Raw genomic sequence first — 24,945 nt, forward strand, 5'->3', positions numbered from 1 at the left:
GGGTATGAACTCAAATGTGCACTCTCCCACTAATTTGCCTTCTAGGACTGATGATCTCTGGCTTTGCTCAGTGTGGAGCTATCTTAGGCAAGAAAGAATACATTGACCGAGCTGTACGTGCAGCTTCCTTCCTGCAAACCCACATGTTTAATGCCAGCAGTGGAAAGCTGCTAAGAACTTGTTATCGAGGACAAGGCAACACAGTGACCCACAGGTAAGTGACAGGCAATCCCAGGCACTAGAATGCCACCAAACTGAAGAAAACTTGGAGCGAGGGAGAATGGGAATTTCCTCAGGGATGGACTACTTGCTATAAATGATGAGGTTCTGATTCATTCTCCTGGATCCAGTTAAAAGCATTAGTTAACAGGCAAGGGGAAAGATTTGTGCCTTGGTCCATCCAGAATTGTTGCCAACTAAAAACAAAACTGTACTGGGATGCATGAATAAATACCCTGGCCTGAAAAAAAACAACAGACTTCTTTCTTAACACAAATATGTGGCCACTGCATTTTTTGTTTCTGTGATACTGAAAGAAGCGTGGATGAGAAGAGGCAGTTAGTCTTGGAGAATGATCTTAGATCTAGAATTTTCCTGAGGAGAGAAACTAGTGAAGCCGCAAGTTAAAACATTTAAGGGCATGTTAGGCAGATGTGGCCTATAAATACTTACTTTAATCTTATTATAGATCTGAACATGAAATTTGGAGTTTCCAGCCTGGGTTTTTTCCCCTCACTTGATCCTTGGCTTTATCCTTAAATTAGGCTACTGTATCTGAGCTACAAAGATATAGTTGATATTTAGATGGTACAAAAAACTTTTCTGCCAACTAGGAAGTCCAGATATCACAGCCATAAACTGGAGAACTTAAACTTAAACTTAAACTGGAGAAACAAATTATATTCTAAAGAACAAAATGATAAAATTCTCACTGATATTGATACTAGCTTGAATTAGCAGCACAGTATCTGGACTTAGTAATTATAAGGAATTAATCATTTTTTTGTTCTTGGTATTGTTTTTTTATTGTTCTTATTTTTTAACAACCTAGTGGAGAATATAATACTTTTGCTTATGTGTTCAACCTGCTTCATTTACTCCAATCTCACTGCCCCTTCATGGAGACCGAGTACCCAGTAGCAACACTGCTATTTTTGGCTGAGGTTGAACAGAGGATGATTTACATTTCAGATGGCGAATTTCAGATTGCACTTATAAAATAAGTACTATAGAGCGTTAGTATTTAAACAATAGCAACGTTTCACTGCAGATGTGGAGAGTATGCTGATCATGTATAACCATATTGATACTAGTACAGTGTGCCTAATTTGTAATAACTACTATTAGATAATGCCACGGTATACTGATAATATAGTTTTATATAGGTAGTCCTGGCTTAACAACCACAATTGGGACTAATAATCACAATTGGGACTCTGTTGCTAAGCAAAGCAGTCATTAAACAAGATATCATGTGACCATGACTTGCAATTTTACTGCCGGCTTCTCCATTGTCTCTACTTGTTGAAATCCAGCTGTGAAGCCTCCAAATGGTGATCTCATAATCACAAGTACACTGTAACAATTATAAATCTGCGGATTGGTCACAAAGTAATTTTTTTCAGCACATAATAACTTTGAATGGTCATTAAACAGGGCAGTTGTTAAGTGAGGACTACCTGCACCATATATTTGTGTGAATAAATGGTATGAAAGATCAAGTCTATAAAGTCCGTTTAAGTCAGGCCAGAGTGGCAGAAAGCCTTATTCTAGAAGATTGCCGCCTACTTAGTCTAGGTGAAATGATGCTTTCAAGGGGATATAGCAAAAGTTGCTTTCAAAACATCCAGTAATTCCCACGAGAACCGGATGAGGTGAAAAAGTACCAATCATGAGAAAACTGCCAAGATTGGATAATCGAGCCATCCTATAGGATCATGGAGTATGCATAGTGGGGTCCTGCTTTAATTCTTTGAAACTCAAATCTTTGAAACTCTAATTTAAAGAATTAAATCCTGCTTTAATTTTTTGAAACTCAAGTCCAGCCATGCTTTAAGTTGGGTAGATATGAATGGGAATTGTGTATGTGATAGTAAATTGAGGTTTTAGATAGTGAAAAGTAAACATTGAAAACCTGTATTTGTTTCTATGTGTCTTGTCTGTGGATGAGTAAGAATATCCAGTAACACTGGAGGCATTATAAGATCCCCTTGGCAGACAATTAGGATTCCGTCTGAAGGAGCAAACGTTTTGATTAAAATTAGGTATATAGTGTGGTGGAAGAACCTACATTGTAGTTTAAAGTTTAATAAGGTCTTTTACTGCCTCTTGCCTTTTGATGAGAGCCAGTAGATACTTCTGTGAGATTGGCTAGTTGTGCAAATATCCACTTTCTTACAGGCTATGCCACCTTAAATCGGCTCTTCCCTTGACCAAATTACATACCATATGTCAATAGAGTTAGAGGTAATCAGAAAGGAAGGGTGATTTGTAATAGCAGCAATTCCACACACCTGCTTTTTACATCTCAGACTGAACTTTGTTTAAGTAACTAGCAAATTGAGCTGGTGGGAGAAAAGATGGTAAGAAGAGACAAAGAAAGGGAAGACTGAAGAGGTTATGTTGAAACTATTTGCACTCACCTTTTCATGGATAAATGTTTTGCTCCCAGGTTAATTTCAATTTTCTTCACCTTTGTAATATCACTTCAAGGGAGATTGAAGTACTATTTTTCTTATTTGGTGCACACATTTTGAGAAAGATATTGGTTCTCTACTTGCCTTGCGTCCAAAATACAATAGCCACTGTTTTGAAAAGAAGGTTATTATCCTTCAGTTTCCATCTAAGAACGTAGAAAACATTTATTCTGAATTTCAGAACTGTCTATGCTGTTTCTTCCAAACATCCAGAGCAAATGAAGAAATTTAAAAATGTATCTTTTTAAAAAACATATCCCAGTATCTTTTAGTATTTTATAAATTAGAATGATGGGAGAAAATGCTGATCTAAGAGTAGGAATAGAATGTGTGTATATACACATACATAGGTTTGTATATACCCACACAAAAATATTACACCCCTCCCCTTATATTGTATAAAATGCTGCTAGACTATCTAGCAATACTTATGTACCAATTTCCTATAGCAGTTTTGAGAGATATGAGAGTGACAGTAAATTCTCAGAACAAACACTTATAGTTTCTCAATTCTCATTCTCATATTGGAGAAGACAAAGTCATTGCCACAAGGCAAAAGAAATAGAGCTCTGCCAGGATATTAGAGAATGTCATTTAAACAGTCAGAATCTTGCATCTTCCCTTGGAATGTCAGAAATAGCTGGAAATATTTCACATACATTTCTCTGTGGGGCTCATAGCAATAATTAGATTTAGTAATGATAGCTATGAACTCCTAATATGAGGCTGAATTTTTTTTTCTCCTTTGTTTTTCCCCCCAGTTCTGTGCCTATCCATGGGTTCTTAGAGGACTATGTCTTTGTAATCCAAGCACTCTTTGATCTCTATGAAGCCACCCTAGACCCTAGCTGGTTGGAATGGGCTGTGCAGCTACAGCACAAACAAGATGAACTCTTCTGGGATCCGAAAGGTTTTGCCTATTTCTCCACAGAAGCTGCTGATCCTTCCTTGCTCTTTCGCATGAAGGATGGTATGTATGACAGTCTATGGTCTGGGCGCTGCATTAATGATACAGCTCACCTAGAACAGAGTTATTCAACAGTTATTGCAGAAAAAAAAATCAATTTACAATTAATTAGAATTTGGATTTTCTCCTGAGCTTATTTTAGAAACAAATTTCCAGGATGCTTAAAAGATTACCTCAAAGGAAAAACTCCCACTGTTTCTCAAGCTTGGATTAATGTCTAACCAAAGGAGGATTTCCAACTTCTCATTCATTACCATGTACAATCTCGAGGGGCTCGCTTCACTTCATCCCATCCTTATTTAACCTCAGGTACAGATGTGATCAGCAGCAGAGGTATCAAAGATATGAACAGGAAGATAATCAGACTTTTTATTGGCTGATGGAAAATCCCCGATTTGCCACCATTGATATTGCTGTCTCTTTGCAGTTGAAGCAAAGTTAAGGAACAAATGTGTTGGGGATTAAAGGACTGGCATAGAGGAGTGATTTTTTTTTTTTACTCTATATGCCCTCCTTGTTCTGATTTTTTATTTGTCTTTGAAAATAAACTGGTTTATCAAGGGAGGAGTCAATCTGACGATAACTATGGGTTCTCTTACAACCTTTTAGCCTTTTGCTGACTAAAAGCTAGAAGGTGAATATGCAAGAATAAAAGAAGTCGCCCAGCTGGCTTTCATGCCTAAGGCAGGACTATAACTCCAGTCTCCTGGCTTTTTGCCTGGTGATTTAACCAGATCTTTCTAAGCTAGTTGAAGCAAGTTAAGTTTTCTTTGGCAGAGAACACTTATGTAAGCATAGTATAATTTTTCTTTAGTTGAGTGACATTGTGATAGGTGCTTATGAATATGGATGAGCTTTGCTAGGGGCTCTTACCTGGTACCTCCCCAATATGAACCTGCAGCCCTCAGAATTCTCCAGCATTGCTTTAGTAGAGACAATGCAATTATCTTGTACATTGGAGGAGTTCAGAGTAAGAATAGTTAGCATTCCTTTCCCAATTAGCAGTCTAGCACAGGGGTCTCCCACCTCTTGGCTGTGGCCCACTTCTGGGCCACAGCCCATTTAGAACCGGGCTGTGCCAGCGGCAGTTGAGTATATGTGCATTTGCAGCCCCCCTCATGCTCAAATGAAGCTGTACACGCATGCACGCCTCCCCCTCGCACAAAACCATCCCCTCTCTTCCCCTTCCCCCCGCGCCTGGCTGCCAACCCAGCAAGGTTGGAGAGTGCTGGTCTAGCAATGTCTTGGTCTTTCTCTGTAACAAAATGTACATGAATACTATATGGTAGATCAGGTTCCTTCTGATATGAAAATGCCAAAAAGTAGTTTCTGTGCTTCTTTTCACTATAAAATCATCTGCAAAAATTAATGCATGGTATCTGCTTTGTGGGGGGGGGGGCGGGAATCTGATTAATCAGAAGACCCAGTTTATGTTCCGGTTGTTAATTTTGGTAGGTACAAGTGGTGGGACTGCAAGTATGGAACTTTAATGTGTTGTGCAAGTATGAATAAGGCAAGCATCTCTCTTGGCACATAGTCTGAGGAAATAGAAAAATTGTATTTCTGCAGCAAGCTTGTTATTGCTTATACATTTATTGCACTTTAATGCTTTTATGTTATTTAACATGTTCTTAATAGCGTTGGGCTGTCATTTGTTGGTATTAAGTAGAACAGTCTAGTTGGCACAATGTCAGTGTATATGTAGACTATAGTGTGACTTAAATGCTCTTTGGCTATTGTCCTAGATAGCCTGGTATTAGGTAGGAATTGGATAGACCCTCTGAGAACAGTTGGCTGAGTGCAGTCAGACATGGGAGAGGATACAGTGTGAATGTTAAGACCCAGAAGCAAGTATACAGTTCTCACCTCTTCCTATTTTATTGGGATCTGGCCCCACTTAATTTAATGGGATTAAAAGAAATTGCACCTCTTAAGGCTGAAACATTGAAGAACTTGACAGTTGAGAAAGAAACTGACAATGTAAGAAAACTGAGAAAACAAGTGTCATGAAAGTGGAATGCAAGCTGCACTCCCTTTGTATTTGTATGCAAGTCACAATGTCCATTCAAAAAGGGACTGTGCTTGTATTGTGATGTTAATTGGTTCCCCTTTGCACCTCCATTTCCGATTTCTGCTTTACGGTGTAGAAGATGTCAGAGCATTACAAAAAAAACTTTCATTAAAAAGTGTGTAAATTCTTTTGTGTTCAAAAAATAGTTGATTTACTGACCTTTGTTATAGATCAAGATGGTGCAGAACCCAGCCCCAACTCTGTTGCAGTTTTTAATCTGCTCCGGGCAGCGAGCTATACTGACCATGAAGAATGGGTGAAGAAAGCTGGACAGATCCTAACTGTCTTCTCAGAGAGACTTGTGAAGATTCCTGTTGTCCTCCCTGAGATGGCCCGAGCCACCGCTGCATTTTATCTGACACTCAAACAGGTACTGTGCTGGACAGGGTAAGATTTAATATGCAGCATTTAGAGCAATGTTTCCCAATCTAATAGTTTCCTAGGAGTTGAGAGATAACTGCTCTATTCCCAGTGGTTATTAACTATTTATTCTAGGAGTTGTGGTAAAATAAACCTGAATGGCACCAAAAAGCAGAAGGCTAGTTTAGAAAGAGAGAAGTAATAGCATTGTGTAAGAAATGTCTGGGATATCAAAACCTAACTTAGTCCTCAACTTATAACCACAAGTGGGACCACGGTTTTGGTTGCGAAGGGATGTGGTAGTTAAGCAAGTCATCATTTAACCAGAGCTAATTTAATGATCATTTTTACTGTGGTCATTAAATGAATCCCACGATTGTTGAATGATTCACACAGTTGTTAAGTGAATCTTTCTTAATTGATTTTCCTTGTTGGAAGCCATCTGGGAATGACACAAATCACAATCATGTGAGCGCAAGATGCTGTAACCATCATAAATGGAAGTTGGCTGACAAGCAATCAGTTGTGTGGCTGCAGGGATAATATGATGATCATAATGTCAAGGATAAGTTGTAAGTTACATTTTCTGAGGCTGTCATAGCTTCGAACCATTGTTAAATGAACGGTTGTAAATTAGGGACTAGAGGGAAGATTTGAGATTTTCACAAGTAGAATTATTAAAGTTCTGCCCTTTTATTTTTTGAGTCTGCTCTGTATTTTCCTTACCAATAGTGAGATCTTTCTGTCCTTAGTGAACCTCCACACTGGTTGTCTTGACTCCTGCTCTGAGCCTTCATTAACTGGTACAGTGTGAAACAAGGCTAATCTGCACATGATTTCAAGTTCTTTTTCAATTGCGTTAGAATAATTTCAGTAAATAGTTTGTTATTACAACTTAGTTTGTTTAGAGTTACTATTTGCTGGTTGATACCATTTTTTTACTTGTTTACTTTTCTCCCTTTATGGTTATTAATTGTGACAATTTGTATGATGATCTCTTTTATCATTGCCAGTCTAAAAGCCAAGGATATTTTTTGGTAAAGCTTAACTTCTATTTCTCTTCTGAACTCCAGGATTTGTGGTACATTTTGATTAGCCTTAATTTAAAAAGAGGGTTAAACTGGAGCAGAAATGTCATAAGCCATAACAAGAGCTAAAAAAAATATTTCTAATTTCTAAGTTTTGGAGGGAGACTAAAAAGAAAGAGCAGGCGGAAAAAAACTACACCTAATATGATTGTTCCCAATAAAAGAAACTCATGAATTCATTCATTGAAAATGTCAGTGAATTCAATCTAGAACTCTTAGGTTACACATTAAAAGTGTGGTGTTCAGTACATCCAGGGAGAGCAAATATTTCTCCTTCTAAGCCCAAGTCTGTTGTATTTTATCAGTAAGTCTCTACTTGACAGTTTTCTTATTGAGTTACTTACTCTTTAGAAAGAACTCAAAAAGTGCACTACTTTATACTTTGAACAGGTTGTTATTTGTGGTGATCTAAAAGGAGAAGATACCCGAGAGCTACTGCACTGTTATCATTCTACTTACACACCTAACAGGGTAAGAGCTATAAGGTAGAAATTGGCTTTTCTGTTATTGCATTTTTTAAGGATGTTTTCCTATGCAACATGAGACCAGAATTTTCTGGGCTGGGGAATAAATTACTTTCATAAATTCAAGGCCATCAAAGGGTGTCCTTCAAGAACCAAATCATTCAAGGATGGCTCTTTGGCCCTCTCCTTTCCCCTTATAGTTTTTCACACTTTATGACAGGGGTGAAATGCTCCTGGTTCGGACCGGATCTCCTCATCTGGTAGCGATGACAGTGGGTGGTTTGGAGAACCGGTAGCAAAAATCCCTGCGCCCACCCCCCATGCCCAGCTGAGGCATGCAATCATCAGAGGTTTTTTCTTCGGCTGAAAAAATGCTTTTAAAAGTAAAAAAAAAAAAGCCTCTGATGATCGTGCGGCTCAGCTGGGATTGTCAGGACCCTTTAGAAGCATTTTTTCTACAGCCTCTTTGGCCGAAGAGGTTGTAGAAAAAATGCTTCTAAAGGGTACTGGCGATCCCAGCTGAGTTGCCCGATCCCTTTAAAAGCAATTTTTTTTACAGCCTCTGTCACGAAATTGTTATTTGCCTAACTAGTTGGCCAGGCAATATATAAACTAACTATGTATGTTTGTAGAAAGGCATGATATTTTTTTTTTGTTACAACAGTATATACAATCATCAACATAAACAATAATTCATCATGAGAGAAAAAGTATATATAAGTAAAAGTATAAGTAAAAGTATGCAAGTACAGAAACGGTAGGCACTATTGTGCTCTTATGCACGCCCCTTATAGTCCTCTTAGGAATGGGGTGAGGTCAATAGTAGACAGTTTTTGGTTGAAGATTTTGGGGTTTGGAGTAGAGACTATAGAGTCAGGTAGTGAGTTCCAAGCGTTAACAACTCTGTTACAAAAGTCATATTTTCTGCAATCAAGTTTGAAGCGGTTGACATTAAGTTTAAATCTATTGTTTGCTCTTGTATTGTTGCGATTGAAGCTGAAGTAGTCTTTTACAGGAAGGATATTACAATAGATGATTCTGTGTGTTAAACACAGATCATGTCGGTGTCAGCGGAGTTCTAAGTTTTCTAAACCCAGGATTTCAAGCCTGGTGGTATAAGGTATTTTGTTGTTTTCGGAGGAGTGAAGAACTCTTCTAGTAAAATATTTCTGGACGCATTCGATAGTATTAATGTCAGAGATGTGGTAAGGGTTCCAGACGGATGAGCTGTATTCAAGAATAGGTCTGGCAAATGTTTTGTATGCTTTGGTTAGTAGTGTAGAGTTTTTGGAAAAGAAGCTATGTAAAATTAAGTTTACAACTCTTAGAGCTTTTTTTGCTATGTAGTTGCAGTGGGCTTTGGCACTTAGGTCATTTGATATGAAAACTCCAAGGTCTTTGACAGGTAGGGGGTCATCAGTAAGGTAATGTCCATCAAGCTTGTACATGATATTAGGGTTCTTTTTACCAATATGTAAGACTAAGCTGCATCATTGCAAGCATCCTGATTGGTTGAGCTCTGTAGCCAATCTATAAAAGGATTATTAAATTATGGCTTGTTGGGAAATCTACAGAGACGCTACAGCATTGTGACCTGATGACATGCTGCAACTGTATATTTGAGCTTTATGATCGTTGCTTGATCATGGCTAGTTACTGATTCCTCAAGATACTGACTGTTGTGAATTGAACTGTGTTTTGGTAAACTGAAAGAAGACCTTGTTTATTGTACAAGTCTACATTTGGTAAGAAGACTGACTTTATATGTATATGACCTGGAATTGTTTTTGGACTATGACTTTGCCTTTTCCCTAAAAGTAAAGGAATATCAAACCCCAGTTTGTCTGCAAGTGACTGTTATTGTATACAACCAGTCTCAGTCGTTTTCATGCGTAGGGTACTCTGCTCAACAGTCCACAACCTTAGTTGTGAACCCAGATTACCCTTAACAGCCTCTTTATTTTATTTAGTTATTTATTTTGTCAAACACAACAATATATATTAGTATAAGCATGAAATAACCACACAAATTGAATACAACCAAAGGGAACATTAGGACAGGAACGGTAGGCACGCTGGTGCTCTTATGCACGCCCCTTACAGACCTCTTAGGAATGGGGTGAGGTCAACAGTAGACAATCTTTGGTTAAAGTTTTGGGGATTTTGAGAAGAGACCATGGAGTCAGGTAGTGCATTCCAGGCATTAACAACTCTGTTACTGAAGTCATATTTTCTACAATCAAGATTGGAATGGTTCACTTTAAGTTTGACTCTATTGTGTGCTCGTGTATTGTTGTGGTTGAAGCTGAAGTAGTCTTCAACAGGAAGGACATTGTAGCAGATGATTGTAGCAGATGGTCATGCCGAAGGCGGCGTAGTTCTAAATTTTCTAAATCCAGAATTTCAAGTCTGGTGGCATAAGGTATTTTGTTGTGATCAGAGGAGTGGAGGACTCTACTTGTAAAATATTTCTGGACACACTCAATTGTATTAATGTCCGAAATGAAGTGTGGATTCCAGACAGGTGAGCTGTAATTGAGAATTGGTCTAGCAAATGTTTTGTATGCTCTGGTTAGTAGTGTAATCTTTCCGGAGAAGAAGCTATGCAAGCTTAGGTTTACAACTCTTAATGCTTTTTTGGCAATGTAGTTGCAGTGGGGTTTGGCACTTAGATCTTTGGCTGAAGAGGCTGTAGAAAAAATGCTTCTAAAGGGTTCTGACGATCCCAGTTGAGTAGCCTGATCCCTTTAAAAGCATTTTTTTACAGCCTCTTTGGCTTTTAAATTGCTTTTAAAGGGATCAGGCTACTCAGCTGGGATTGCCAGAACCCTTTAGAAGCATTTTTTTACAGCCTCTTCTACTGAAGAGATTGTAGAAAAAATGCTTTTAAAAGTAAAAAAAAAATTGGCCACACCCACCCAGTCACATTACCCACCCCCCAAGCCATGGCCACAGAACCAGTAGCAACAAATTTTACATTTCACCCCTGCTTTATGGGATGTATTTCAGGTCCCATAACCGCCTTTTAGGGTGTCCTTTATCCCTGTTTTTTTTATATTAAAGGCTGCAAAATCTAAGTTGGTGGATGCTAGGTATCTAGAAATGGCAAAGCATAAATTGCTTTATCTGTACCTCCTTTTGGGGCACATAAGTCTTTACATTATGAGAAAATATAATTAATATGGTATATCTGGCCTAACTGTCATCTTTGGACTGCCCATGTAACTGTTCATAAAATTATGTATGGAAATGTACAGTTTTCTTAGCAATGAATGGGTTGGGTAACAGCAGTGAAAAAGTTGATTGTGCCATTTATTTAATTTTTATGGAGAAAGGCTAAATTAATGTTGCAATTTAAATGGATTTAATTGCATTAAATGTTTAAGCCCTTTATCCTATATACACTTTGATTTTACCTAAGTTCATGTGCTAGTTTGTCATACCTGTCTTTTTGTTACTTAAATTTAGTGGTGCTTAGATATCTTTTCTGTCTAAATTTAGCCTAAAAATATTTGTACTCCAGCAACCCAAAATATTTAACGCAGGGAAATAGTTGAAAAAAATCAGTTTGGGGTGGGGATGAGCTAGGCACTATAGCTGCCGTGCATATCTATTAATTGGCCTGGGCAGAAGGAGCTTTATTTGAGTTCAAGTCAACAGCAAGGATGGGACCTGGCTTGCCTGATCCAGACAAGCACCTGTTGCTTCCTACCTTATTTAAAAGAATTACTTACTTAAGAAGATTTCAAGGGTAAAAATGAATGCAATACCTTCCAGAGAATCTGGACAATGGGGTGGGGGGAAGGTTGTAGTTTTTTTAGCTTGGGAGGGGTAGCTATTCTCCTGGAAATGAAGGAGCTGTCTGAAAGCAGCTTTTAATAACAGTTCTGGCAATTGTTACATTTGCTATGATGCATCCGGTCTACTGATTGACACCTGGTTTTTTTGGAGAATATATCCCATTGAATAAAATGGGGAGACAGATAAGAGAGGATAGCAATAGCTGTGTGCATCTGGCATAAGAGTATCTCTGAGAGGCTAGGAGTCTTGAAGCAAGCTGTACAAATTTGTAAACTTATCTGTAATGCACTAATCCATCTCTTAATGCACATTTTTCAAAGGCGGTTTCCTTTTTATTTCAAAAAAGTACCAGTGGCCGGAATAGTGTAGTGCAAACACATTCAATCACTTGCACCGGGATCTCCAATTTCCAATTTCAATTTGGACATACTCTGATAACCCTTATATAAACACATACTTTGACTCCTTTTGGGAAGAAGGAAGAAGTCTTATAAAGTGGCAGTACTTGCTAGACAACCGGTCAAAGCAGTTGTCTGTTAGTTCCCACACTAGACTATCATAAACAGGTTAAATCAATTCTTTTTGAAGGACTTGGCTTGAGCTGCTCTGTGGGCCACATCGTATCAACTCTCTAGCTATCCCATTTCAAACGTTGCTGGGAAGATGAAGTAGAATAAGCATACACCCACACATATTTATATATGAAGAATAATGTGTGTATGTGTATGTGTACAAAAAATAGCAGGTTCGAGAAGGAGGAAAAAGAGCATGTGTGCAAGTGAGTAAGACATGTAAAAATTCCTTAAGAACTGTCCGGCACCATCAGAGAGATTTGCTACAGTAGATTATCTTTCAGTGGATGTTTGCTCTACAAGCATCTGTTAGAGGAAGAAGTGACTATCTGACATCTTCTGAACTTGCTCCTGGAGGAGCTTGTCTTCATTGTGCTTTTCATTGCACATGTCTCTTTTTGCTTCATCTCTTCTCATGTTTTATCATATGTTCTTTGAGAAGGACTTAAAGCCATTTTACATGTGTTGAAAACACCACATTAGTGGTGGGAAGCCAAGTGTGCCTGTGTCACTGTTAATAACCTACTCTTTCCTCAAGAGCTGTATCAGCTTTTCGTTCTGTGCAACCTTTATATGTTCTGGAAGAAACTCCCAGATGAACCAGGGAGTAGGGAGCATGATCAAATCAAACAGCCTGGAAATTAAATTCTATTCTCACAGTTTAATTCAATTTCCTCTTAACTGCAACTAAGAGCTTTGGAAGGAAAGCTTTGTCTGGCAGGGATACATGTTCACTGTAAAAAAATATGCAGGCCTGCTTAGAAGTTTGAGGGATTTGAAATGAGAGGGTAGAGTTAGGTAGTTGGCTATAACTTTATTTCTATTTATCCATGAATAAAGAGAGGAGAGGGGATGTTCTGTCCCTTGAGAGAATGATGTGTGAACGCCTTCAGCTTTTAAAGACTCACAATGCCACCAGTCAGCTTCATGCATGCATTTGTGACAAGTTACCACCACCTGCTGGTAATTCAGAGGAGGAGCCACAGCTTTGTTAACAAGAAATCTCTGGCCATGGGCTTACCAAAAGATACCAAAAAGATAGGATCAGTTCCTTTCTTTAGCAGTAGGGAATTTCACAGATTGGTGAGCATTGTTACTGAATTGCCCAGTTAACTTGTGTAACATTAAAAACAAGATTATACAGGTAATATGTTCATAATAAGCTGTTGCTGTTCAAATCCTTGGAAAGAAGTACTTGAACTGTAAAAGCAGCCAAATCTTTGCTTAAGCTCATAGCTGTTTTGCCAATTGCTTCTTCTGACTCCATATCTGCATGCAAGAAGAGCTACATTTAGACTTTTTTCCTGGTTTGGGATAAATTCACTGTATCCATACATTTCCATATACCAACGCAGACACATTAATTTTGTTCTTTAAACTTTAAACATTGTTTTTAGGGCCTCCTCAACTTTATTCTGCTATGATTTTTTGGCTTCCCCCCCTTCCTTTCAGTCCATGAATTCTTCCTTCCTAGATTTGTTTGCAATTCCTTTCATTCTCTGGAGCCACCTCAATATATTTTTATAATGGCCACTCACTTTTCAATTTGGTCTATTTACTTCTCATTCTTTCCTAATCTCTTCCTATATTGCCATATATATCTCTTATCTAATCCCTTTCCATTGTACATTGTCTGCTTTTATGTGTCTTATTCCACTCTCAATTCTATACAAATAAAGTAGGCAGAAATATAGTCTCAAACACAGGTGTTTTTGCTTGTCAAACTAACCACTAGTTTTTACTAGCTTTTACTCAAATAAAGATTTTTCTACCTTTACTAACATTCTGACAAGGAATTCAGTATTTTTGCCATTTATGTTAAATTTGCAGTCATTTATCTCATTTTCTCTGTGAAGCCCAACTATTATGAGCCATGGGGACACAGAGGTTAGGATGCAGTACTGCAGGCTACTTCTGCTGACTGCCGACTGCCTGCAACTTGGCAGTTCGAATTTCACCAGGCTCAAGGTTGACTCAGCCTTCCATCCTTCCGAGGTTGGTAAAATGAGGACTCAAATTGTTGAGGGCAACATGCTTAGAGAGGGCTGTAAAACACTGTGAAACGGTATATATCATAAGCCAAAGTGCTATTGCTACTTTGGCTTTTGATCTATATATCTTGTTGCATCTTGTTGCAAATTGACTGGGCTCTTAGCCATCCACACAGCATCATGACATAAAATCTCTGTGTAAAAACATACAATATCACTACAAGTATTCCTTATGCTTTCATAAATAGGTATATTAAATAACTAAGGTGGCATATGGTTCTTAACTTGTTTGTTTTGAATCATTTGGTAATCCTTCTGCATGCTTCACTTTAGTCTAATTTTTGCCTTTCACATAAAACTTTCTCTAATTCAAACCCGTTTACTATGTCATATGTTTTTCCTATATCAACAAACATGGAATGAACTTTCTCATTCATATATCTCTCAGCGATCTGCTAAAAAACAAAAATATAATCTGCACATAGTCTGTTTGGCATAAACTCAAATTGCAGAATTGCACTTCTTATCATTGGCCTTTCTTACACTTTCAATCAGAATTCTGTCAGATACCTTCCTGAGCACCTCCATGAAATAATTCACCAGATGATGGGGGAATTAATGTACAATCATTCTACAAATACAGTCTTCCATAATTTAAGTCAGCATGCTTGACTTTCCTTTCATCCAGTTCTTCTGGCACACTCCCATTTATAGCATTCATTTCAATTTTGTTTGTTGACATATCACCATCATTCTCATATAAATTTCTAAAATGCTCCTTTAGCGTTCCTTCATTTAGATTTTATTTTAAAAATAATTTCATAATTTATACTTTCTAATTCTGTTTTATTTTCTTTGAAGCTCCTGATCCAGGCTTCTTCATTCACTTCTATAGCATTAAAAAAAATATTTCAATCAAAATTGCTCTGCATTTTCTGTTTCTTTTTATTGTTTCTTCCTCTGTTTGATTACATTCTTTCACCTATCCTTTCCTTCAAATACAGTATTAAATAAATCTCTCTTTTTTTGTAGCAATCATGCTTTAATTTGCATTTTTCTCATACACTTTTTCAATCATTCTACCAAGTGTCTTTTTCACATTTATCATTTGCCTAATCCGATGCATTTTTGTTATATTTTGCAATGTAACAAGTAACTACTTCGAAGCAGATTCAATATTATCTTCCCTCATGTCTACTTTTCATTCATTTTGGTATGAGACTATTTATCTTTTAATACTTTCTCATAAACGGCTTATACTTTCTTTTCTTGGAATCATCCTACATCCACTCTAGATTATTTCTGCCTTTTTATTCCATGACAAATTTTTCCTATGATCCATTTTTGACACCACTAAAAATGATTGTCCTACATTCAGAATCTCCAATTATTCTTGTATCTTTCATTATTTCTCTCCATTTTTCGTCATAAACAATCAAAGCAATCATCTTTTTAGATCCTGTTTTTGGGTAGTGTTAAGCTTAACCTATGAAACAAAAACAGCTTTTCTGAGTAGATACCTAACATTCTCATTTTTTTAGTTGCTCTTGTGATATACTGTTTCATCTCATTCTCATCCATCCATTTATGTCACATAACAAAATGTCTCTTTCCTCAGATTCATTCAAAATGTTGCATTTACCCCAACATTCATTCTTGTTTTTTTAATCACCCCCATAACCAGAGTTTATCATGCATGTGTCCCCAGTCTAGGAATTTTTATTTTCATATGTATTCATTACACTCCAGATGCTACACATTTCAAACTTAGATATTAGGCCTTTTATACATAATTAAACTTACATTTTTACTTTGTTGCATGTGTTCATCTACTTCAGACCATAGGAAAAGACTACTTGCATTCAGAACTATTCTCTCCTTCCCCTTTCTCTTAGTTTCATAAACACAACAGATATCTATTGTATTTAATTCAGTAATTCATGATCTTTACCATTTATTCCTTTTGTATGCCAAATCACAATCTTCTGTTCACCATGGTCTTCACCAGATGAGACCATAAATATGGACTTCACTGTTCATCAAGCTTTCATATAATACACTTTAGAAAGATAAAGATTATATTATATTACCAGGTATAGTAATGGCATATATAGCAGACCCGCCTAACAGTGTTCTAATATCCTCAAATTAAACTTATAAATGAAGATGGTGTAAATATAACAAAAAAAGACAATGCTAAATCTTATCAGAGTCAGAGCAGAGGGAATGGGAATGGGAACAAAATAAGAATTTGTGCTTTGGTACGTGAGATCTGTTGAAGCTTATCTGTACTATGGGCTGCACATATTCTAGCTAAGCAAAACTAGAAGTGTTAAGTCTGTGGAAAAATCAAAAGGAAGTCTTAGCCTGAGGTTTGGAATTCAGATGAAATAGGATAGAGAAGGTGGTATTTGCTAACTAGCCTGAGAAGAATTATCCTCCTAAATTGTTCCATGGCCTTTTGCAAAAGGCATCTCTTAATTTTCTTTGTAGCTTCTCTTTCCTATTCATTGATCCTCCTTCCTGTAGGTGATGAAATAACTTTAACTCATTTTATTCTATAGATGAGATTGCTGCTCAGGCAAGCCAAATAACAGGATTTTAAAATAATGTACTATTGTTCCACTTGAAACCTCTCTTTAGTCCATAGCAGCAAAGTATTGGTAGCTAAATCTGCTGGGGTGAATATAATGAATTTGATGCTCAGTAATTAATTTCTCCTGGAAGAATACAATATAGTAAAGATACCTTGAAATGGAAAGAAAACAGTGATACAAGAAACCACCTTTGCTTTGGATATAGATGCTGGGCATGTTTTAACTTGCACCTATCTACAACACAAATATACCTTGGCAACTTCTTTTTTTATGCTGTATATCCACAATGTTGTTTTCATCTCTTTCCCAGGCCATAAAATAAGCTTAAATAGTCCTCAGTTATAGATAAAAAAGCAGTTTCCCCCTTGCTTCCAAGTCTTAAGGTGTATAAAACCTCTTAAAATTTGTCACTCAGTACCCTGGAAAGAAATCAGGTGCCTGCAGTGAATAGAAGCAGGATTGGGATCAGCACCAGGGCAACAAATGAATGTTGGCATTGTTTTCTGCCCACTTAAGAATAGTTAGGTAGCATTTCAACTTAATGGCAAAAGGCTCTAAGTTTGGAGGATGGTTACTGTTTCTACCAAGGTAAAAATCTCAAAAGTTAGTTGTTGTTTTTCCACTGCAAACTGGGATCTCAAACAGAGGACTGTTAGTCCTTTTCCATTTTTCTCCTCCCTCCTCCCGGACAAGTAGGCTCTGATTTGTAGTTGAAGAAGCAGTGGCTAAGTTTTCAGGATGTCAAGATTTAATGTGTCCTTCATGGAATCGCCAGAAGTGCTGACCAAGGGTATAGCTAATGTTAACGTGGAGATGGAGAATGGGTGGAGAAGATGTTTCAGAATTAAAGTTGATATTGACTGGTGATTGTCAGAAATGCAAAATAATACAGAATCCATTTAAAAAAAATCACAGTACTCTGACATGATGATCCTCTGGACACTCAAGAACAGAATTGGTCAACACAAAGATACTTGGATGAAATAACAGTGAGTCAGTAGATGAGACCAATGTGGCCAAATAAAGAAAATGTCAGTGAGAGCAAGCACAATTTGCCACAAAAAAAGAAAAAATGTTGAACAATCTGAATAGTCTGGATAAAGGTTAGCTATATTTGTTGTTTGCTCTCAAAGGCAAACAACAAAAACAGAAAAACCCAAATTTGTTCTAATTTAAGCATGATGCATCCCTTCTCCTATAAACTACAGTACCTTCCCAAGGTAAAAAGGATGGTGGCATATCACTCTGTTCTGGTAGAGAATCAGAGAGCAATGTGGATAGACAGTGCGTGATTTGGGAATGGAGAGTCAACTTTCTGGTTTATTATTCCCTGCCTTATTAATAGCCAAAGGATAATTATAAAGGATTTCATTATCTCTACTGTCCACTGAGTGCTAATCTTCTGTTTTTCCTTTATCCTGCCTGACCAAGAAGACCTCAGGGAGGCTGTAAAAAAAACCAACAACACCAAATTAATGAATTTCAGATTGGACATGAATTGGTAATTAATCACTCCCAGAATTCAAGATAAGGCCAAAATAAAAGAATGTCGGGGAAAAAAAGTAAGAAACAAAATACATCCCATGTTGATAGTGAGGAGGACTTCTGTCTATCCTGAAGGAACCCTGAATGTATTAAGTCAATTTCCTGGCAAGGAAAGTGGCCAGTAGGAAGATTCTTAGTATTTCGTGGTAAAATAGGTGGACAATATCAGTAGACTTGGAGTTTTTGGAAGGGAAATTGTGGCAATTTATCTTCCCAGAAAGGAAGAGATGACATAGGTAGGGTCAGGGGTTGACTTCTTAGACTGGAGAAAAAATAAGTAAACAAAGAATCAGGGCTAGGAAGTCTACAGAGAAAAGACAAAAACAGCCAAGCTTATGAAGAGAATATTAGGGACATCTCACTGAGGAAGAGGAGAATTGGCAATACACCGCATTCTATCTAGCATAGAATCAAGAAAAAATTTGATGTTGCTGAATGGATAAATATGGTTGTGATTTTTTTTATCTCACAGTACTCAAAAAGTGCAGCGACTTACCTGTACAGTAAGTACTGGGGGTAAATAGAATACATGTTAATATATTTGAGACAGAATGGTGACGATGTCCTTATTAAAATAGGTAATAATAGATAATAAATGCCTTAGCTGTGATTTTATTTGGAATGATATGTGCATGTTTGCTGCTTTCCCTTGCTTTCCTGTATCCAAGTGACCTTGTTAGTGTTTCAGAGATGACTTATCACTTCTTTCCAAGATAGTTGATGTGAGAAACACATTTCTGAGTTTGATAGTTGCATTAACTTTTTAGTTAGCTGAGTTTATTTTCTGAGTTAGTTGCATTATTTTTAAAAAATAATATGTGTGGATCTGTGTATGAGAATGCACATGCATGCACTGTCACACACAATGCAGTAGTCTTTGTTTTCCACTTGTGGTTGAGTTTCAATTCATATAATTGAAGCCAAAATATGCAGAATGAACCTGGTTGGAAAAGGCTGGATTAAGAGGTATTTTCGTTTACTTTTCCAATCCAATAAGTTTTCTCTGCCTTTGTATATTGCCCATTGCAGGTGGTGGCCAACACATTTAAATAAAATAAAAATTGTTGATCACTGCTAATCCTTCCTGTTCCTTCTTTTGTTTATGTACTAGCCAATGTAAGAGGGAAGCCCTTTAATAACAAAAATGCTGGGTATATTTTCCAGTATTTTTGTTTCAACAAGTATAGTTTTGTTTTAGACCTTGAACCAAGGTAAATGATAGTCAGTCTTGATGAGTTGCATAGCAGTGCTCTTTCCATTAGCTTCCAGGACCTAGGAGAGCTAATAATAATTTCTGTATTGTAAAAATTAATTAGTGCTGCAGTCATTCATTTCTCAGGCATGATTAAGGATGACCTAATGACACTGTAGCAGGAACTGCTGCAATTTTGAACTGTCCAAGAAAACATTACAGAGGCCCCAGTTTGAACTGTGGTGGGAAAGATGAGAGGCATTTTTCATAGGTATGTTGAATAACAGAAAATGGAGAAAAGGAGGCCCTTGTTAGAATGGAGCCTAACGCACCCTAAAGTTAAGTTCTGCCTAACAGAAGTAGCATTTAGAGAAGCAGTTGGGTATAGTTCATGTAAAATTAAATCAACAAAATGAATGGGAAAGAGGAAAACATAGAAGCATTTGCAATTTAAATGTTCCTCTGGAGAAGGGTGCAGGTTTTGAGCAGGCTGGGAATGTAGGTAGCATACTTAAGAAGACAACAAGCAGGAGGAGTTAGGATTCCCAAGAGCTGCCCTGTTTTGTCTGGAAGCAAGCCAAAACATAAGATCCTATATTAAATTGGTACAGGGGCTCTGGAACTCAGACACTGTGCTATTAACTAGAATTTTCTTAGCAAGAGAATAAAGAACTGTTGCCTCTGCTTTTCACATCAGCAGGAAAAAGGGGTCAATTTGCAATGCTGAGTCCTCTAGTGCAAAGGAGCAATTTTCCAAAACGATGAGGATAGGGCCACTTATCTAACAGAGGATGCTTTGATCCTTTTGTAGGGATGACTTCCCTGGTTGCCCTTATATGGATCAGTAAAATACTTGCAAGTGTGTTTGGATAAAGCTGAGCTGGCATCCTTCTACCCCAAAGACCGCTGGTGAGAAACAAGATTCAGATTTTCTGCAGAATGTTATCTTGTCAAGTTGAGAATAAAGAATCATCTGTTCCTTGTCATATCTTCTGAAGATGAACCAAATCAGGATAGGAAACTTATTTTCTGACACTTACAAAAAATGACTTGTCTATGGGAATGAATAATATTCTGGGAAGAAGATAACTATATAAAGTGAGTTTGAAGGTGGCATTGGCAATACTGACCTCACATCAATAGAATTAAAATAGGAAAATATGCTGGATATGTTTACATAGTAGAGCTGTTTAGTTATTAAGAGGCTGTCATTCTGACTTGTTCTAAATAAAAAAAAACATCTTCTGGGATTTAATAGTTTGTCGAATTTGTCAAGTTTTGTTCTCTTTGCACAGTTTCATTTTCACGGATTAACTAGGAAAGAGATTGAATTTATGTAGAAGTGAGAAGTCTTTTCTGTCTTTGGAAGCACAAAACCAGGCCCTGAATTTAAATGTCAGAATAGCCAAATGCATCAAGATTGGTTTCTACCTGTTTCTTGAAGGGATGGGCAAGGTAGAAGAGAGAGACTTGTCTCTACTAACACAGTAGAGAAAACCAGGATTAATAGACACTCCAGCTATATAGTGACATAAGTGGTATCTAATTGGCTGCAAACCATCTTCATTAATTATTATTGATACTCTTGCCTTTGCTGATGAGTTTCCAAAATATAAGCAGTATGATTGGAGACAAGTGCCTTTTTGAAATATGTGAACACTCTTGTGAAAGTGCTAGATATTCCAGGTAATGGGCTGAGAAAAGCCACACAAGTATTCTTAATGTTTGTTTCTTTTCTATTTTGCAATAGAGTCCTCCTAGCTTTGCAAACAATTCCCCAAATGCCACCAATCTACCCATTAATGTTAACACTAATGAGAAAGGCCTAACACATTATATAGTTGATTCCTTCGACTGGAAACCATGCTTGTCATGTACAGCTCACTTCTTTTTATTACTGAAGAGAAGGAAGGAACATTCCAGTGGGAATGACTTAGTGTGGAAGAGGTCTTTTGGCCAGGCCATTCCTTCAAAGAATGTTCCTATGAAGACTTATTCTGTTGCTTACGCCAGCTTTGGACATAGAAAAGTGTAGTATTTATCTTCATTTTATTTTATCTTTAGCTTAATATTCAACTCCTCACATAATGTTGCAGCAATTCGATATTCAGGGCAGAAGCACCGGGCACTAGTTCGAACTTCAGGTCCTACATACAGGAAGTTGGCATGCTGTAAAAGTGATTAATGCAGTTTGAATTCAATTAGAGTGATGTTTTTGAAGACTGCTGGGCTAGTGGGGGTGGCAACAGTATGGTTATGTTGATTACATATTAGTTGTGGCACAGATGGATTAGAAGTGGAGAGGGCGGCAGGGAAATAGGAGCAGGAACACAAACCCCCTTCACCAAACTGCCACACAGATCAGAATCCATGATCACAACTGTCAGGAATTGTGAAAAGAGAAACTGTCTTGAATAAGTCATAGTGATATATCTCCTTAATCAGTATTGAACCAGAATAATAGATGGACTTGTATAGAGAGCTGGGCTCCTTGACTGTTTCAGAGGCTCTTATTTATAGTTTGTTAATTTGAGTCACAACCTACTAACCTTTCAGTTTTGTTATACAGGTCAAGTTTATCAATTCAGTTGGACAACATTAGAATTCCTGAGTCCCTGAAGTGGGAGGCAGTTAACGTAAATTGTCCTTTACTAAAATCAAGTTGTTATGCTTTACCTCAGTCTGTCCAGAATGCTGATCAGGACCATTTTATTACTTTCAGTGCATGTTCTCTTGCAGTGAAAACAAAACAGAGGAAGAAGTTGCTGATTGTTCCAAAAACTCTTTGTGCCTATTTGAATCTTATGACTAGAAAGGATCTGGAATCTGGATCTATTTGAAATGTATAGTGAGACAAATTCCTGTCTCCCAAACAATCTTATCACAAGCTATTTAGTTAAAAAATACTGGATTTTTGGGAAGGGGTGTTGTATGTTGTTGCCAACCAATTGCCTACATTATTTTTTATGGTTTCCTGCTGGCTTTTTTTGGGGGGGGCGGGAATGTATTTGTAGTATATTTTTCAGTGTAAAATTCAGTCACAATACATGCAACTAAAATATTACTGAGCCTTTTAAGAAGTGCTAAGTCTTTGATTAGAGGCTTTCTCCTTGTAGTTTCTATCATTAATATCTTTCTTTTGAGAATCTACACAGCCATACTAATTAAGTGCCTCGTTGTCAATTGCTGTTTTCTGCAGGGAGTGATAGACTTAAATTACCAATGTACTTTCCTTTTTAATTATGACATAGGTAAACATTACAATTAAGAGAAACAGTGAAGAAAAACCATATTTTTGCTGAGCAGGGAGCAGCAGTTGATGCCATGAATAGGGTATTATTAGAAGTTGCAAGAAGAAGCTTCTAACTGAATGTGCAGATCAGCCCCCTCCCCCCCCCATTAAACTGGATTTACTTTAGAATAAATATGAAAGAAACATTATTGGATAATATATTGCTATTTTAAATGACTTTTTTATTCTGTTACTTTATTATGGGGAAAGATTGCTTTATTAGTGCTATATAGGATCTTAATCTGAAGAGTTAACTGATGGTATGAAGAGTACAGTGAGAGATGTGTTATTACAGAGGTGCCAGGAAAAAGAGAGGAGTAGAGAAAAATTATGGGAGAACAACCAGGGTTTGAGCATTTGTCAGAAGACCAGGAGGATCAGGGCCAGGGCCAACCTTATTTTGGGTAGTATGATGGCTCATAAAAGCAACAAGTGCTGCATGTGTTTGGGGATGCAAAACATCAGCAAATTTTGAAGATTTTATAAGGTTTTCTCAGTGTTAATCAAATCCATAGTGCTTGGGGGAGGAGCAAATTGTATCATAACTGTGGATTTAGCCCCTGATCTTATTTGTGATAAATTTGTTTCAGGTGCTGATTCTTGCCGATGGGGATACAACAGGATTCCTCTACCATCAGCTTGGTTTCCTCTCCTCTCTGGAAAAGAAAGATGGAAAAGCTACTGCTTATGTCTGTGAAAACTTTACCTGCTCACTACCTGTCACCTCCAGCCAGGAGCTACGCCGCATGCTGCTGCCCTAAGTTACTATCCTTGGGAGTCCTCAGATTGCAATAGATTTGAGAAGGAAGAGGCCAACATTGGCAGTGTGGATCTTAACAATAAAATCATCTTCAGTATAACCTGGCCCATGGTCAATTTAGCTAGCCTCCCTCCTGTTTTAATAGCATCCTCTTCCTTATCACAGGAATATGCACATTTATTTGTCCTGAAATGTATTTATTATTTGTGGACAAGGCAACGTCTCTTAAGGGGATTTGCAACCTGCATTTTCAAGATCCTGAAGATTGAAGTTTAATTTAAAATAAGACAGGAGTTTGATTTCTGTGTAATCTCAGTTCTTGTGATGCAATACAGCTTTGAAAACAATGCTCATTCTCACGTGCTGCTTAGAATCATCATTTAGACCACTACAGTTTGTTCTTTTAGATATAAAAGTCAAGATCCAGGGTTTTTTTTGTCTCTATGCTTCATTTTTGGTTTGCAAAGGAAATAGTAGGCTTCTCCTCTGCTTTTACTCCTCAGAGTAAAGGTTCTAAGGATGAGGATCCTCTGCTTATTTGATGTTGGAAAATGACTCCTGTTACCATCTTTGTGTCTTTCTGTAGACATGTTATGAGTAATTTTTATTCATATAAGATTTTACAAAGATTTAAAAAATTACAAAAACATAGAAGAAATAGAAAAAGGAAAGATTATAAAGGGGTAAAAGAAAAAAGTAAAAATAACAAAACAATGAAAAAAAAGTAACCTAAAGAAGCAATTTACAATCTTCTTTGCAGCAATTACAAACATAACAATGGTCATCTCCACCCTCCCATTTTGCATATCAAGAGTTCTTTTCTTCCTATAAACAAATATTTTAAATCAATAAACCTCAAAATTTGGAGTTTGTTTTTTTCCATTTCCAATAAAAAAAATCTACGAAATGTTTCAATCTTTTTCCAGTCATTGTAGTTCTCTTCTTAATCAAACAAGTCAATATAGCCATTTCTGTACATTCACAAGCCAATCCTCAATTGTTGGTGTTTCTGTGGTCTTCCATCTTCGTGCGTATAACAGTCTTGCTGTAGTTACTGTATATAGTACCAATTGTCCATGAGCTGGTAGACATTGTGTGTATGTGTGTGTGTATAATCACAACACTGGTTAAGAAAAGAATCACCAACATGAATATCTGCAGCAAATCAAGATTACCACAAAATGACATCACGCAAATGATATTATGATGCCAACTTTACCTGTATATACTTGCATCAGATGTTGGGATAAACAGTTCCACTTAGGTTTGCCTCCTCACCCCCTGCAGTTGCCTCTGATTACCAGATATCTCCAGCCTGCTCTGGCATTAGCAGCATGCCTTGATTGTACCAAAATGACCTCATGTGAGAAGTTATATGATGAAAAATCCCTCTCTTTGTATCTTGATTGACACAAGTGCACTGTTGTGGATTGTGAGTGATGGCACATGTCTTTGTTATGTATGTACACAAATATACATCAGACATCTGTCAATTCCTGCTCTGTTTTAAACTTCCTGAAGTATTATCACTTCATAAATGACTCTTATG

At 37.2% G+C, this 24,945-nt stretch overlaps 1 protein-coding gene across 4 annotated transcripts in view; it reads left to right on the forward strand.

Annotated features, from left to right (window-relative positions):
- SPATA20 (spermatogenesis associated 20) overlaps window positions 1–24,303 on the forward strand; it is a 48,392-nt gene extending 24,089 nt beyond the window's left edge. For 3 of the 4 annotated variants that reach the window (XM_058165605.1, XM_058165603.1, XM_058165604.1), the window contains 5 exons: window positions 46–214; window positions 3,458–3,666; window positions 5,905–6,104; window positions 7,573–7,653; window positions 23,227–24,303. In XM_058165605.1, the coding sequence (XP_058021588.1) occupies window positions 46–214; window positions 3,458–3,666; window positions 5,905–6,104; window positions 7,573–7,653; window positions 23,227–23,397 (830 nt within the window). In that variant the 3' untranslated portion in view covers window positions 23,398–24,303. Of the gene's footprint in view, window positions 1–45; window positions 215–3,457; window positions 3,667–5,904; window positions 6,105–7,572; window positions 7,654–20,155; window positions 20,254–23,226 lie in introns of all 4 variants that reach the window. The other variant, XR_009153061.1, reaches the window with a different exon arrangement.
- The last annotated feature ends 642 nt before the right edge of the window (window positions 24,304–24,945 follow it).

The sequence above is a fragment of the Ahaetulla prasina genome, chromosome 2 (genome assembly GCF_028640845.1).
Source record: "Ahaetulla prasina isolate Xishuangbanna chromosome 2, ASM2864084v1, whole genome shotgun sequence".
Lineage (NCBI taxonomy): Eukaryota > Metazoa > Chordata > Lepidosauria > Squamata > Colubridae > Ahaetulla > Ahaetulla prasina.